Source organism: Tursiops truncatus, chromosome 3 (genome assembly GCF_011762595.2).
Source record: "Tursiops truncatus isolate mTurTru1 chromosome 3, mTurTru1.mat.Y, whole genome shotgun sequence".
Taxonomy (NCBI): Eukaryota; Metazoa; Chordata; class Mammalia; order Artiodactyla; family Delphinidae; genus Tursiops; species Tursiops truncatus.
In genome coordinates, this window is record NC_047036.1 from 2,638,921 (window position 1) to 2,651,303 (window position 12,383).

General features: G+C 61.0%; 1 protein-coding gene across 1 annotated transcript; it reads left to right on the top strand.

The window, feature by feature from the left end:
* Positions 1-5,704: 5,704 nt before the first annotated feature.
* On the top strand, positions 5,705-11,254 carry IRX1 (iroquois homeobox 1). Its single transcript, XM_033852753.2, has 4 exons — positions 5,705-6,238; positions 9,070-10,093; positions 10,447-10,519; positions 10,813-11,254. Exons 1-4 carry the CDS (start codon positions 5,963-5,965, stop codon positions 10,868-10,870), a joined length of 1,431 nt encoding a protein of 476 aa, XP_033708644.1. The 5' UTR covers positions 5,705-5,962; the 3' UTR covers positions 10,871-11,254.
* Positions 11,255-12,383: the final 1,129 nt, after the last annotated feature.

Genomic DNA, 12,383 nt, shown 5'->3' on the forward strand with positions numbered 1-12,383 from the left:
AACAAGACGTTCTACCTTTTAAACAAATAATTCACTAGGTAATTAAATTCAAGTGAGATTACTCTAATTAAATACACACTGCTGTTGAATCATAATTTCTATGTGGTCTAGTTAAAGATGAGCAATCTCTTATTCCCGACCGAAAAAAAAAAAAAGCTTTAGAAGAATTCCCTGGTGGCTGGAAGAATAGATGTACTCGCACTGCACAGAGGTCATTTCAAGAAGAGAAACTACCAGGACCTGGGGGTGGAGGTAAGGTTCTCCTGCCTGGGGATTCCCGAGGTTTTCGGGCTGTTAGCTCTGGGTTCTGTGTTGAAAGGCTGCGGAACCCCACAGGAAGTCGCAGCGACCTACCTCCTACGCTAGTTACGTGCACGCGCGCACAGCCGGGCGTCCGGGGCGCGAGCCTAACGCAGGGTCCCCCGCGCCACCTAGGCCCCATGCCCAGGGCGCGCCGGAGGCCCGCGCCGGCCCAGGAAACCCAGGACTTAAGCAAAATGAAAAGTCACTTTGTCCCCCACGCCGTGCTCGGCCCGCCTCCCTCTAATGGCATTAGGAGCCGCCGCCACCGAGGCGCTCCGGGGGCGCAGAAGTCCCCTATGGCTTTGATCTGCGCCTCTCGGCTGCCGAGAGCTGACAGTCGGCTGCGCGGCCGCCCGGCTTTCATTTGTCAGACACGCGCTTCCCCGTGTTCCCGAGCAGGCAGCTACACCTGTACTGCGAGAATTTACATCGCCGTGCTCCGGGATGGCATTGATTTGGGACGGGTGAACTACAAACACAAACTAATTAAAAACTGCATAATGGCGCCCTACAGGAACACAGGAGAACAACAAATAAATACAAGTGCAGCTGGCACGGCGATCGCACCTCTGCCCCCGCGCAACCGTCTGGTGACATCAAATTATAAACCCTGCAAACCCGCACACCACGGCCGTGGCTCATATTGGAGGCCTAACGGGAACAATCTGGTTAATTAAGGGGCGGTTTATAAAATATTTACGTGTGTGCGCACGCATGTAATTCACTTCCTCCGACACTCGGGGACGGCGACGTCGCGACACTCCAGGCCGGGCCACCGTGGCCCATTTGTCTACCCTGGGAAACGCAGGCCGGTTGGGGAGGCTCCGGGCGCCGGACCACGCTTCGCCCTCCCGCCCGCCGCGCTCCAGGGAGCCAAGCCCCCAGTACATCCAGACACTCGTTCTGCATGGGAGACCGTGCGGGGCACTGCCCTGAGCATGTCACCGTCCCGCGTCCTTTGCCTCTGGGCGTTTTGCTCCCCTGGTTTTCCTGGCGTCTCCTCCGCGGGGCCCCCTGGGCTACTTCTGCCCAGGCGCGCACGTCTCGCCGCGGGGTCTCCGCAGTCCCGCGCGCTCAAGACTTTAGCTGGGTGCTACTCTTGGCCAGGAGGCACCAGGGGTGTCCCCGGTCGGGCCCCCGCGTGGGTCTGAGCGTGCAGCGGCAGGAGCGGGCAGGCCCGGCACACAGGGATCGGGGTCGAGAGGGCCGCGGCATCACAGTCGCCGGCCCGACCCAGCTCCTGGCCTGGCGCCCATGGGCGCCCGGGTTACAGCTGGGCGCTCCGGAGAGGGTCTCAGCTGCCCGGGACTGTTTGACACTCGCCTCGCTGTCGCCAAGCGGGTGGCTTTCTGGCTGGATCTCGCTGGAGAAACTAAGTCTTATATGAGTGTTTAACAAGACTCAAAAATCAGGGTGCGAGCTTCGGGGCGGGTGGACGGGCCGTAGTCGCGAGGCGCGGACCAGGGTCAGGCCGCCCCGCCCTGCCACCGAGCTGCGGCCCAGCGCTGTAGCCCTGGCATCTGCAAAGTAATGGCCATTTTGAAAGGCAGGCGATGAGGTCAAGGCGACGACGGCTGCATCCCCGAGTCGGATCTGCGTCGCCCGGTTCTCGGCGCCAAAGGCAGGTCTGTGATGGCTCCAGGGAGTGGGCTGTTTCCCCACGAGCTTCCTCCTCTTCTTCAGAGACCTAGGTCAGCAACGCTTCAAAATCGGTGGAGAATTATTTCAGAAGAAATGAAATTGTAAATGAGGATGCCGTTTGGTTGGTTTAATCTCATCCTTATGTAAATATGTGGGGGGCAGGGGGAGGAAAGAGAGCTGGATGAACTTTTATCGAGGGGCTGGGGAAAGAAAAAGGACACGGTATTTTTCGGATTGGTGATAACGATTCCCTCCTATTAGAAAACTAGCACCGCCCACCCCCAATAATGAAAAGGAGCGAGTAAACTTTCCATCGAGTTGGCTCAAACACGCACCGTGCATCAGTACCTCCGTCCCCCGCCCCCCCGCCCCGCCCGGTACACATCCCCGGGCCCTCTCTCCCCCCCCCACCAGAGTCACCTCCCTCCGGAGCCTAGTCTGCACACAAGCGCCGTGCACGCACACACACACACACACACACACACACGAGTGCACCCAGAGGCCCACGTCCCAGCTGCGGCGCGCAGAGGGTCCGGGCCTTCCAGCCAAAGGGTCCCGGCAACTGCCCCTGCTGAGCTCCGCGGGGTTGCGCCTGCGATGGGGCCAACTGCCGCGGGTCCCTGAGTGGGGGTCCTTACTGAGCACAGGGCTCCCAGACCCAAGCCAGGACACCGCCCGGGCGGAGCTCCACTTCGGCCGCGCAGCGACCCCTAGGTCTGGCTTTGCACCGTTCCCAGGCCCTGCCTCCGGCTCAGTGAAGACCGGTGGCAACAGGGTCGGGGGATGCTCTGGTCGGCGAGGCTTCCAGACCAGTGGCCCGGCCTGCCTGAGCAACCCCTTGCGAGGCGGGGACGGTGGTTGAAGATCTGAGAAGCGGGTCTCTCCCCAGTCACCCATCCTGAGCAGCAGGGCCCCAGGCTGTCGGTTTTCGACAGCGGGGCGGCCGAAGCCCCGCAGCCTGCGTACCCCTCCGGTGCCCGCGGGTCCGGGCGCAGGACCAGGCTGGTCCGTCTCTTGACCCCGCGCCTTTTGGGCCACCAGAGTGACAGCCCTGGACGTCAGAGGGCTTAGGTGGTGCACTGGGCCGGCCTCTTTGGGGAAAGTTCTGGATCCATTAGGCGGTATTTAAGTCAGCCCGAGGTCCGGTGCTGTCTTGGCTCAGGCACCCCGGGCCTTCCTGGGCCCCCCTGGACCGCTTGATGATAAAAATGAGTAGAGGGCTGGTGGGAAGACGTCGAGCCAGCAGGTCTCTAGATCCTTCTCTTCCCCTCCCCCCTCCACGATGGGAAGCAGATTTCTTCTTTTTTTAATTTTAATTTTTGTTGACGTTGCTTCCTAGTTTTCCACGTGCAAGTTTTGGGGTAAAGGGCCAAGGAGAAAGCAGGGAAGGGATGGGGAGCGGTGGTTGCCAGGCTCCATTAGGATCCCAGCACCTGACCCCTCAGGGAAAGAGAAAGGCCACAGGCACCTCTCCAGGGCTCCCTGGGAGCAAAGCCACAGGCCTTTCTGGTACTAGTTCCCCCATCACCTCCTTATCCTCAGGCACTATTTCTGGTGTGCCATTCCCACTCACCTCCCAGGTGCCTTCAGGAACCTACAATCACTTCATGACAAGAAAGGAGGTGGCACAGACCAGGCACAGCGGGTGGCACTACTGGCCTGGTTGAGGGTCAGGACAAAGGCTGCTGCCCTGTCTCCCTCCATCTCCCCCCAGGTTGTGAGGGCTACAGTGTGATGGGAGTCAAGGTGGGCTGTTGCAGGTAGGAGGTGGGCAGGTGATTCATCCCTGTGGCTGAATCTTGACACTGAGTATTTTCTCTGGGCTTACATTCCACCTGGTTCTCCAAGTCACACAAGAGGGCTTATCTCACCTGTATTTACCTGTCACCATGAAATGTGACACTGGAGTTTGCTAAACAGGACAGCAGTGGGGATGGCCAGTCGGTTTGTTTTGGGGAGAGGGAGTTGGGGGAGAGGGAGCTGGGCAGTGCAGGGTGGCGGGCTGGGCAGCAGGAGGAAGCTGTGGTTAGGGGCTTCCCAGAGCAGGACTGACCACCTGCGGCCCCCCAGAAGCTGTCAGAGCAGGAAAGGAGCCCAGGCAGTTGCATGGGGTTTCTGGCATGAGCAGGGACTGGTTAGTGGGGTGGGGGTAGGGGTTGGAGAAGAGGGAGGACGTTATGAACAGGAAGAAAACCTGACTCTGAACACAGAAAATAAAGCCTGATTACACAGCTGGTAATTAGTAATTACTATTATGGGCGTTATTGTCGCTAATTATAGGTGGTGGCTCTGTGACTGTACTCAGGCCCCCAGATGGGGGAAACGGGATCTTTCCTGATGCTCGGGGAGTCCTTGGACCTAGTAGGTTGGGGCCGCTGGAATAGGGAACTAGAGGATGGTGATCGGGTCGGTGTCCAGGGTACAGGTGGCCCAGGTCACCAGCATCACAGCGTTCTGGGGGCATGGCCTCAGTTCTGTTGCCCCAAATGGCCCCCAAACGAGGCCACCACCCAGGTCCCTGGATGAAATTCCCGCCGGGTTCCGCGTGCCCGAACGCAGCAGCAGGGAGTACACGCCTGGCGCCGGCTGCAGCTTAGGAGATGGAGCGCAAAGCGGCCCCGGGGGGCCAGGCAGGTACCCTGGGTGCGCTCCCCCCCTGGCCTCCAGGACCAAGCCACTGAGCGCAGCGCAGAAGCGGCCTGCCCGAGAGGTCCAGGACACAGGGAGGCGAGGAGGACCTTGCCCTCGGCGTCTGTGCCCCAGCCCCACGGGACCCCAGGCAATCCGGAGCCACCTCCCAGCGCGCGCTCTGCCCCGCCGGGTCGCTCGCCGCTCTTCTGGCGGGGAGAGGAGAGGGAAGCCGGGTCCCCGGCCTGGTCGCGGCGCCGCCTCGGGCCGGCGCGCTCCACACAAGTTTACTTCCTGCCGTTGCTCACCCAGTGGACAAACGAGGGGGTCCAGGCCAGGCTGGCCTCTCCCATCACCGGGGTGGGGGCGGATTGCTTCCCTCCCGGCCGCAGTGGTCCTTCCTCCGCAAAGAAAAATGGTCCTTTCCCCTCACCCCCAAGAACCGACCATCTGCTTCCCCCAAGCTAGTGGCTTCCCAGCTGGGGTTGCCCTTTCTCAAAGTTTTCACAATTGGAAAAGCCTGCAGGGATCGGACGCTTCCCGCTTCTCCAAGTGCAGCGAGGCCAGCCTAGCCCCTGCCTGATGACCTGTTAATACCTAGTGGGGGCCACGGGGACGCCACGCCCGCGTCGGTGTGTCGCTCCACGCCGGTTTCGTGGCACTTCCGCCAAAGATAACCCGGGGAGCCAAAGGCAGCATGGACCTCGGAGGAGAGGCCGCTCCCCGCCGGCTGTCATCGCGCTCCCGCCCGCCCCTTCCCCGCCGCCCGAACGGTGGAAAAGCAGGCGCCGAGGTGTTTTTTGTGAGCAAGCAGGACACACCTCGGCTGCGAAACGGCCAGCTGCGGTGTCCGACAGCTGTAAACCGGCGTCGACAGGTTGTCAGACAGCCCCGGGGGCCGGCGGGGAAGGAGCCCGCGGCCTTCGGGCCCGCACCCGTTGCCCGGCCGCTCGCGCGGCCACCGCGGGAGGAGGTGGCCCGGCCGGCGCTGGGCACCACGTGCTCGCCGGGAGGGGCGGGAGCAGCCGGCGAGGGCGGGCGGGAGGCAGGGAGGGGGCAGGAGGGGAGCCGGGGGCGGGGCCAGCGCTCAAGGGAATGCCAATCAAAGCATCAACTTCAAATTGTGTCTGAAAGCCCCGCCGCCGAGCGGAGGGCGGCCGCCGCAGTCGGCGCGCGATCGCGGATCCGGGCGCAGGCGGGAGCCGGGCGCCAGCGAGCACCCGGCCGAGGAGCAGCCACCGGCCCCCGCCTCCGGGCCGGCCCGAGCGCGCCCGGCCGGCGGCCCGCTCCCCAAACCGCGCCTCCCCCGCCCCCTGCGCTTCCCCCCCTCCCCTCCACCCTTTAATACTTGCCCGCCGCCGCCACCGCCGCCGCCACCGAGTCCGCGGACATGTCCTTCCCGCAGCTGGGCTACCCGCAGTACCTGAGCCCCGCGGGGCCCGGCGCCTACGGCGGCGAGCGCCCGGGAGTGCTGGCCGCGGCTGCCGCGGCGGCCGCCGCCGCCTCGTCGGGCCGGCCCGGGGCGGCGGAGCTGGGCGCGGGCGCGGGCGCGGCCGCCGTCACCTCGGTGCTGGGCATGTACGCGGCGGCCGGCCCGTACGCGGGCGCGCCCAACTACAGCGCCTTCCTGCCCTACGCCGCGGACCTCAGCCTCTTCTCGCAGATGGTGAGTGAGCCTGGCCTGCTCGGCGCCCAGCACGCGGCCCGGGGCCCGGGGCCCGGGTCCCGGGTCCCGGGGCAGCTCGGGGCGCGGGAGGCGAGAGCGGGCGCCGGATCGGCCCTGCCGGCGGGGCCGAGGAGGTGTTGGCCGCGGGCGCTCGAAGAGGCCGGCCGGGAGCGGCCCCGCCACGCGCCCCGGGAAGCCGGGAGGTGGGAGGCTCGGGCTGCGCAGGGGGTCTTGCTGGGAGTCGGCAGGCCGCGGGAGCAGGCCCGGGGCGCGCGGCCGGCGCTGGAGGTCGGGGCCAATCTCGCCCGGCGCCACTGGCTCGGTGGCGGCGGGGCGGCTCGGCCGGGTTTACCCGGACGCCCCTTCCCGGCCCGCGGGCCCCGCTGGCGCGACCATATTTCAGCGTTTGGGCTGAGCCAGGGAGACTCGATTTTCTCCCTCTTTGGCAGGGCTCTTGCAGTTGTATCTGAACCTTTTAAAGCGTAGTAGAGGCGGTCAAAATAAACCTAGCAATGGAGATCCGACAGGCCGAGGGGTCTCTTAGAGGCTTGAGCGCAAATTTGAAATTAAACAAAAAATGAAGGCGAAAGGATTGTTGGCGTCTGAAATGGTGTTTGCTTTGACTTTCGTAAGTTGCCAAAGTTTTCATTTCATTTGCACCGAAAGAAAAGCACTTTTCTTCCTGCGTTGCATAATGGAGGATTGAAGAGAGCGGTGTCCCTGGGCTTAAAATAAATGCTGTCCTCTTAGGCTCCTGCCCCAGTGGGTGTCACATGGAGGAGTCGGGGGCTGCAAATTTCATGCTCCGCGGGGCCGTTGATCTAAAGGGTCCATTTTCCTAGGTCTGACTGCAAAGTCTGCCTTAAACTTCGGGCTGCTGGGAATGGCTCGCCGGGCGCGCGGGTCGGGGAGGCAGACCCCTCCTGCACTGCTGCCCGCGGGGTCACGCAATTTGCGAGGACCCCCCCCCCGCCCACCCATACACCCCCGCCACGTCTCCCCACTCCGCGAAGAAGAGGCAGGAAATACATACCCGACAATAGTAAAGGAGCAAAGCGGCCGGTGTGTTTTCCTGTAACTTTTCTTGTAGTTTTGAAAAGAAAGCCTATTTCTCTGAAAGCGGCCCCAGCTGCCTTTCAGATCGGTTGCTATCAAAAAAGATCAGCTCCCATTTTGTTCTGGCGGCTGGGATGCAGGGGGAAGCGTTGAGAGATTTACAAGGTATCCTTTCAAAAAGAATTCCCAGCAGAGACGAGGCCGAAATGTCTTCCTTACAGTTACAACGAAAATAATTAGAAAAGTGCAAAGTACATTTTGCAAAGATTAGGCAAAAACGAAATCTGGCCGGAGAAACCTTGTCTCTGGGCCTCGACCACCGAACTAATTAGTCAAAGAAATCTTCTGCTTTTTGCAACTTTCTCCAGAGTCCCGGTTCCCCTCTCTGCTAACACAACAACTCGACAATTTTTACATGGAGGATTATAATTTTTTTACAGAAATTTTGAATACAGATGTGTGCCAGTTGGGAAACCCGCGTGCGTTTGTAGGGGAGGGGGGCCTCTATGGTGAGGATCTGCTCCCATTGTAGTGAGGTTGGGAAGGGAGATGCTTGTTTTTTTTTCTCTTTTACGGAGGGGAAACTATATAGAAATCCAACCACCCCGCCTCCAAAGGTAGATATACGTGTGCATGTGTTTCCTCCTGGTCTCTTGATGCTTCCTGGAAAGGAAGCCTAAATCCAAACCCAAATTCTAGGTCTAGGTTTCCAAGCCTTTACGGTTGGGGATTTGGAAGTCCAAAAGATAAAATTGTGAGTGAATGTCTGTCTGGGCAATTTATGGTAATAATGAGGCCTAATGAGGTTGTTAGAAAGATAAAATGTTATTTACCAAAAAACCTGATGGGATAATTTGACTTGCTGTGTTTTACTACCGATGATAAAAAGAATATTGATTGCAAATAAATCACGGCCTCTAAATGCCTTGCAAACAGTCTGTGCTTACTTGCTCCTGATCAAAGTCAAACTTGAGAGATAAAGTCTCGGAGCAGAGGCCTAGGAAACAGTTCTGCTCTGCGCGGTTGGTGCTCAGGGCCCTCCCGTTAATGTTTTACCGGATAAACCCTCTTTTTGTATTTAAAAAAAACAAATGGTGTTTTTGTTATTGTTGTTGGTGATGGCCGGGATTAAAATTTTAAATTACCTGTCACCCACTGTAGACCTTTAAGTGCGGGGCGGGCGAGCCATTCTATGCAGGTTAATTTGGGAGCTAAAAGGAGTGTGCTTTCATTTTAAATTGCTGGTGGATTTGGACTCTCAGAAAACTCAGGATGGTTTATTTTGTTTGACCCCCTCAGGGTCAAAGGGAGGGGGCCTGGGCTCTTGGTTCTCTACGTTTGGAGAAACTGTTTTATCAGCCTGGTTAAAAGGTTTTCCCCTCTAGCGAGTGTGAGATAAACTTGGACACCCGGGCTTCTGGAGTTGTTTTGGGAGGTGGGGCTGGGGGCCCTGCGGGCGGCCTAGGGAAATCCTAGGGGCTGCGGCTCCCGCTGTGGTCTCCTAGAGATTCTAGGATTCTGCAACTTTTCTTGAGTGACAAAAATATCTCCATGATGGGTGGAAGGGCAGTTTCTGGAGGCAGCTTCTGGTCTGACCCCCTCTTCCAACCCGGGTGGTGCATTAGGACTAGGCTTCCCATTCTGGAGCCGGCGGGAGCGTCTGCCTCCCACTTTCCCAGTTTGGGGGACTCATCTCTCTCTCTCTCTCTCTCTCTCTCTCTCTCTCTCTTCCCCCTGCTTTCTCTCTGCTCTCTCGCTGGGCCTTGTGGCTGCAGGGTTCACAGTATGAGCTCAAGGACAACCCCGGGGTGCACCCCGCCACCTTCGCCGCCCACACGGCGCCGGCCTATTACCCCTACGGGCAGTTCCAGTACGGGGATCCTGGGCGGCCCAAGAACGCCACGCGCGAGAGCACGAGCACCCTCAAGGCCTGGCTCAACGAGCACCGCAAGAACCCCTACCCCACCAAGGGCGAGAAGATCATGCTGGCCATCATCACCAAGATGACCCTCACGCAGGTCTCCACCTGGTTCGCCAACGCTCGCCGGCGCCTCAAGAAGGAGAACAAGGTGACGTGGGGCGCGCGCAGCAAGGACCAGGAGGACGGCACTCTCTTCGGAAGCGATACCGAGGGGGACCCTGAGAAGGCCGAGGACGACGAGGAGATCGACCTGGAGAGCATCGACATCGACAAGATCGATGAGCACGACGGCGACCAGAGCAACGAGGATGACGAGGACAAAGCCGAGGCGCCGCGCGCGCCCGCCGCGCCTGCCGCCCTCGCCCGGGACCAGGGCTCGCCGCTGGCGGCCGCCGACACGTTCAAGCCCCAAGACTCCCCCCTGGGCCTGGCCAAGGAGGTCCCGGAGCCTGGCAGCACGCGCCTGCTGAGTCCGGGCGCCGCGGCGGGCGGCCTGCAGGGCGCGCCGCACAGCAAGCCCAAGATCTGGTCGCTGGCCGAGACGGCCACCAGCCCCGACGGCGCGCCCAAGGCCTCTCCGCCTCCCGCCGGCCATGCGGGCGCGCACGGGCCCCCCGCGGGCGCGCCGCTGCAACACCCGGCCTTCCTGCCCAGCCACGGACTGTACACCTGCCACATCGGCAAGTTCTCCAACTGGACCAACGGCGCGTTCCTCACGCAGGGCTCGCTGCTCAACGTGCGCTCCTTCCTGGGCGTTGGCGCGCCCCACGGCCCGCACCTGTCCGCGCCGCCGCCGCCGCCGCAGCCACCCGTCACCGTGGCCGCGGGGGTGCTCCACGGCGACAAGGCCTCGTCCCGCAGCAGCCCCTCGCTCCCAGGTACAGCGCCCCGGGACGTCCGCCCTGCCCCAGGCCAGTAATCCGGAGCCCGGGCGATGCTGGGGATGGAGGGGAGCTCTGGCCCCGGAGGGTGAGAGGCGGTGACCGCTGAGCTCGGGGTTGAGCAGTAATCCCTGCCTGAATTCAAGGAGAGAGGCCACGGCCCTCCGGCTCTCCCGAGAAAGCTGAGCTCTACCCGCTGGCCTGTCCCGGGGGAGGCAGGGAGGTTTCCCTGGAGACACTTCCCAGGAACGGGGCGGGGTGGGGGGGGAGGAGGCCTGTGCCCCTCTGCGGCACCCCTTCCCCCCACTGTCTCTGGGCCCTAACGCTCTGCCTCTTCCCCTCCCTCGCAGAGAGAGACCTCATCCCCAGGCCGGACTCGCCGGCACAGCAGTTAAAGTCGCCCTTCCAGCCCGTGCGCGACAAGTGAGTGCCGTTGGTGTTTACCTCTGGGTAGGGGCGAGGGGGATTCGGGGGCCGGAGGCTGAGCAGTGGCAGGCGGCAGAGGGGTCGCGTAGTTAGCGTGGATGGGGCGCTGTCCACCAGCCGGGCGCCCGGGCCAGCATAGTCCGCCCCGGTTTCTCCCGAGCCGGGAGCCTCGCGGGGGCAGGTCACGCCGCCCCCCAGGCGCTTGGCTGGCAGCACCGGCCATGCTGGGTCCCAGCTTCCATCCACTGACAGCGCTGTGTTCTTCTTGTCTTGCTGTGTTTCCCCTGCAGCTCGCTGGCCCCGCAGGAGGGGACGCCGAGGATCCTAGCAGCCCTCCCATCAGCCTGATCCAGGGTCTTCTTTTACTTTTGCGGGGGGAGGGGGGAGAAGTTCGGGAGGGAGGGGGTGAGGGAGGAATCAAGACAAATATTTCAAACTGGTGTAAAGGGCAAATCTGGCAACGAAGTCAAGGACTCCCATCCATCGCTTTCTGCAGAAAGGGGCTCGTCCGGCCCGAGCTCGCGTCCAGGCAGCCCGGCCTCTGCCCGCCGCCCCGGGGGGCCGTCACCGTGCTCTGGGCGATTACAGTTCGGTAAATGCCCCCATGTGCTTCTGTCTTTCTTTTTTTTTTTTTTTTCCTTCTGTATATAGAGTGATTTCAGATTGTAAATAGCGCGTCAGCGAACCTGTCTAAATCATATATTTTTGTCTAATAAACTAAATGAAATGATGGCCACTGCTCCTGCTGCTGTGTGTGGCTGGGTGTCGCTGGGGACGTCCTCAATCCTGGAATCAGGAATCCTGGCATCGTGGCAGGGCTCTAGTGCCTGTGGCTGCGGAAAGAAGCTCCGGGAGAGTTTCCACCCCAAAGGCGGGTGCTTCTCAGTCTCCTGATCGGTGTTGCGTTTGTTAATGTCACCAGGGCAGTCCTTGTTGGCACTTCAGTTCTTTCCAACTCTCACACAGTTATCTGGACACGCCCTTCTCAAGACATAAATGAGTTTGATTTTAGGCAGTTTATAAAACGATCTTTTGAAGTGGGCAACGATGGGGGAAAAGTGAAAAGAATTTCCAATCCTCTCCCCAAAGGAGGACTTCGTATTTGAAATCAGTTTATAACCAGTTGTCTCAGCGGTGCATCGTGGCGTCGGGGCGTTTCATAGGTAGAATGAGGACATAATGGAGTATGAAATTTTGCTTTCAGTGTATTTTTTAGTTATTTGGCTAAATCACTCATGGAGAAATTGGAATTGTTTTTCTTTTAACTCTCCTGCCAGGGATGCAGCTCTGTGGTTCTCTGGGCGTGTGAGCAACGGGGCTGCAGTAGTGTGTGGGGGTGACAAAGAGGGGAGCGGGCTTCCGTCTCCCAGGGACGCCCCTTTAAACTCATGCGCCCTGCACTGGGCGCACCCAGCGAGCGAGCCGAGGAGCCAGTAACGCCCAAATGGCCGCTGGGCTGGGAGGTAGCTGGAGTGATGGTAGGAAACAATGCAGAAGGAGCCGGCCCGGAGCCTCGGGAACCGCGCTGGTCAGGACTGAGGGCCGTGGGGCGTGCGGAGCTGGGTGCGCAGCCTGCACTTCCAGAGGGTGCAGGACCCTTGAATTGGTGAACACCGCGAAAGCAGGCTTTCTAAAACTGCCAGTGAGGATGGGGGCTGCGGAGGTACCCGGCCCAGTGGGGAGGAGGCCGAGTCCCCGGGGTCGGACAGGACCTCCCCCACCCCGAGCCGAGCCCCAGATTCGCCCTCGAGACCCTCGGGACCCGCTGTCCCGGGGCCGCTCGCGGCGGCGAGGGACGCGGCTGCGGGAGGAGAAAGCCAGGCGCGGCCGGCTGCCCCTGGCTCCTCTGCGGCGAGGAAAG

What these genes read in the sequence shown, in the direction of transcription:
- IRX1 (XM_033852753.2), top strand. Translation starts at nt 5,963, where the DNA reads ATGTCCTTCCCGCAGCTGGGCTACCCGCAGTACCTGAGCCCCGCGGGG. An exon ending in TCAGCCTCTTCTCGCAGATG is followed by an intron (nt 6,239 to 9,069) that starts GTGAGTGAGCCT and finishes TTGTGGCTGCAG; the next exon opens with GGTTCACAGTATGAGCTCAA. An exon ending in TTCCAGCCCGTGCGCGACAA is followed by an intron (nt 10,520 to 10,812) that starts GTGAGTGCCGTT and finishes TTTCCCCTGCAG; the next exon opens with CTCGCTGGCCCCGCAGGAGG.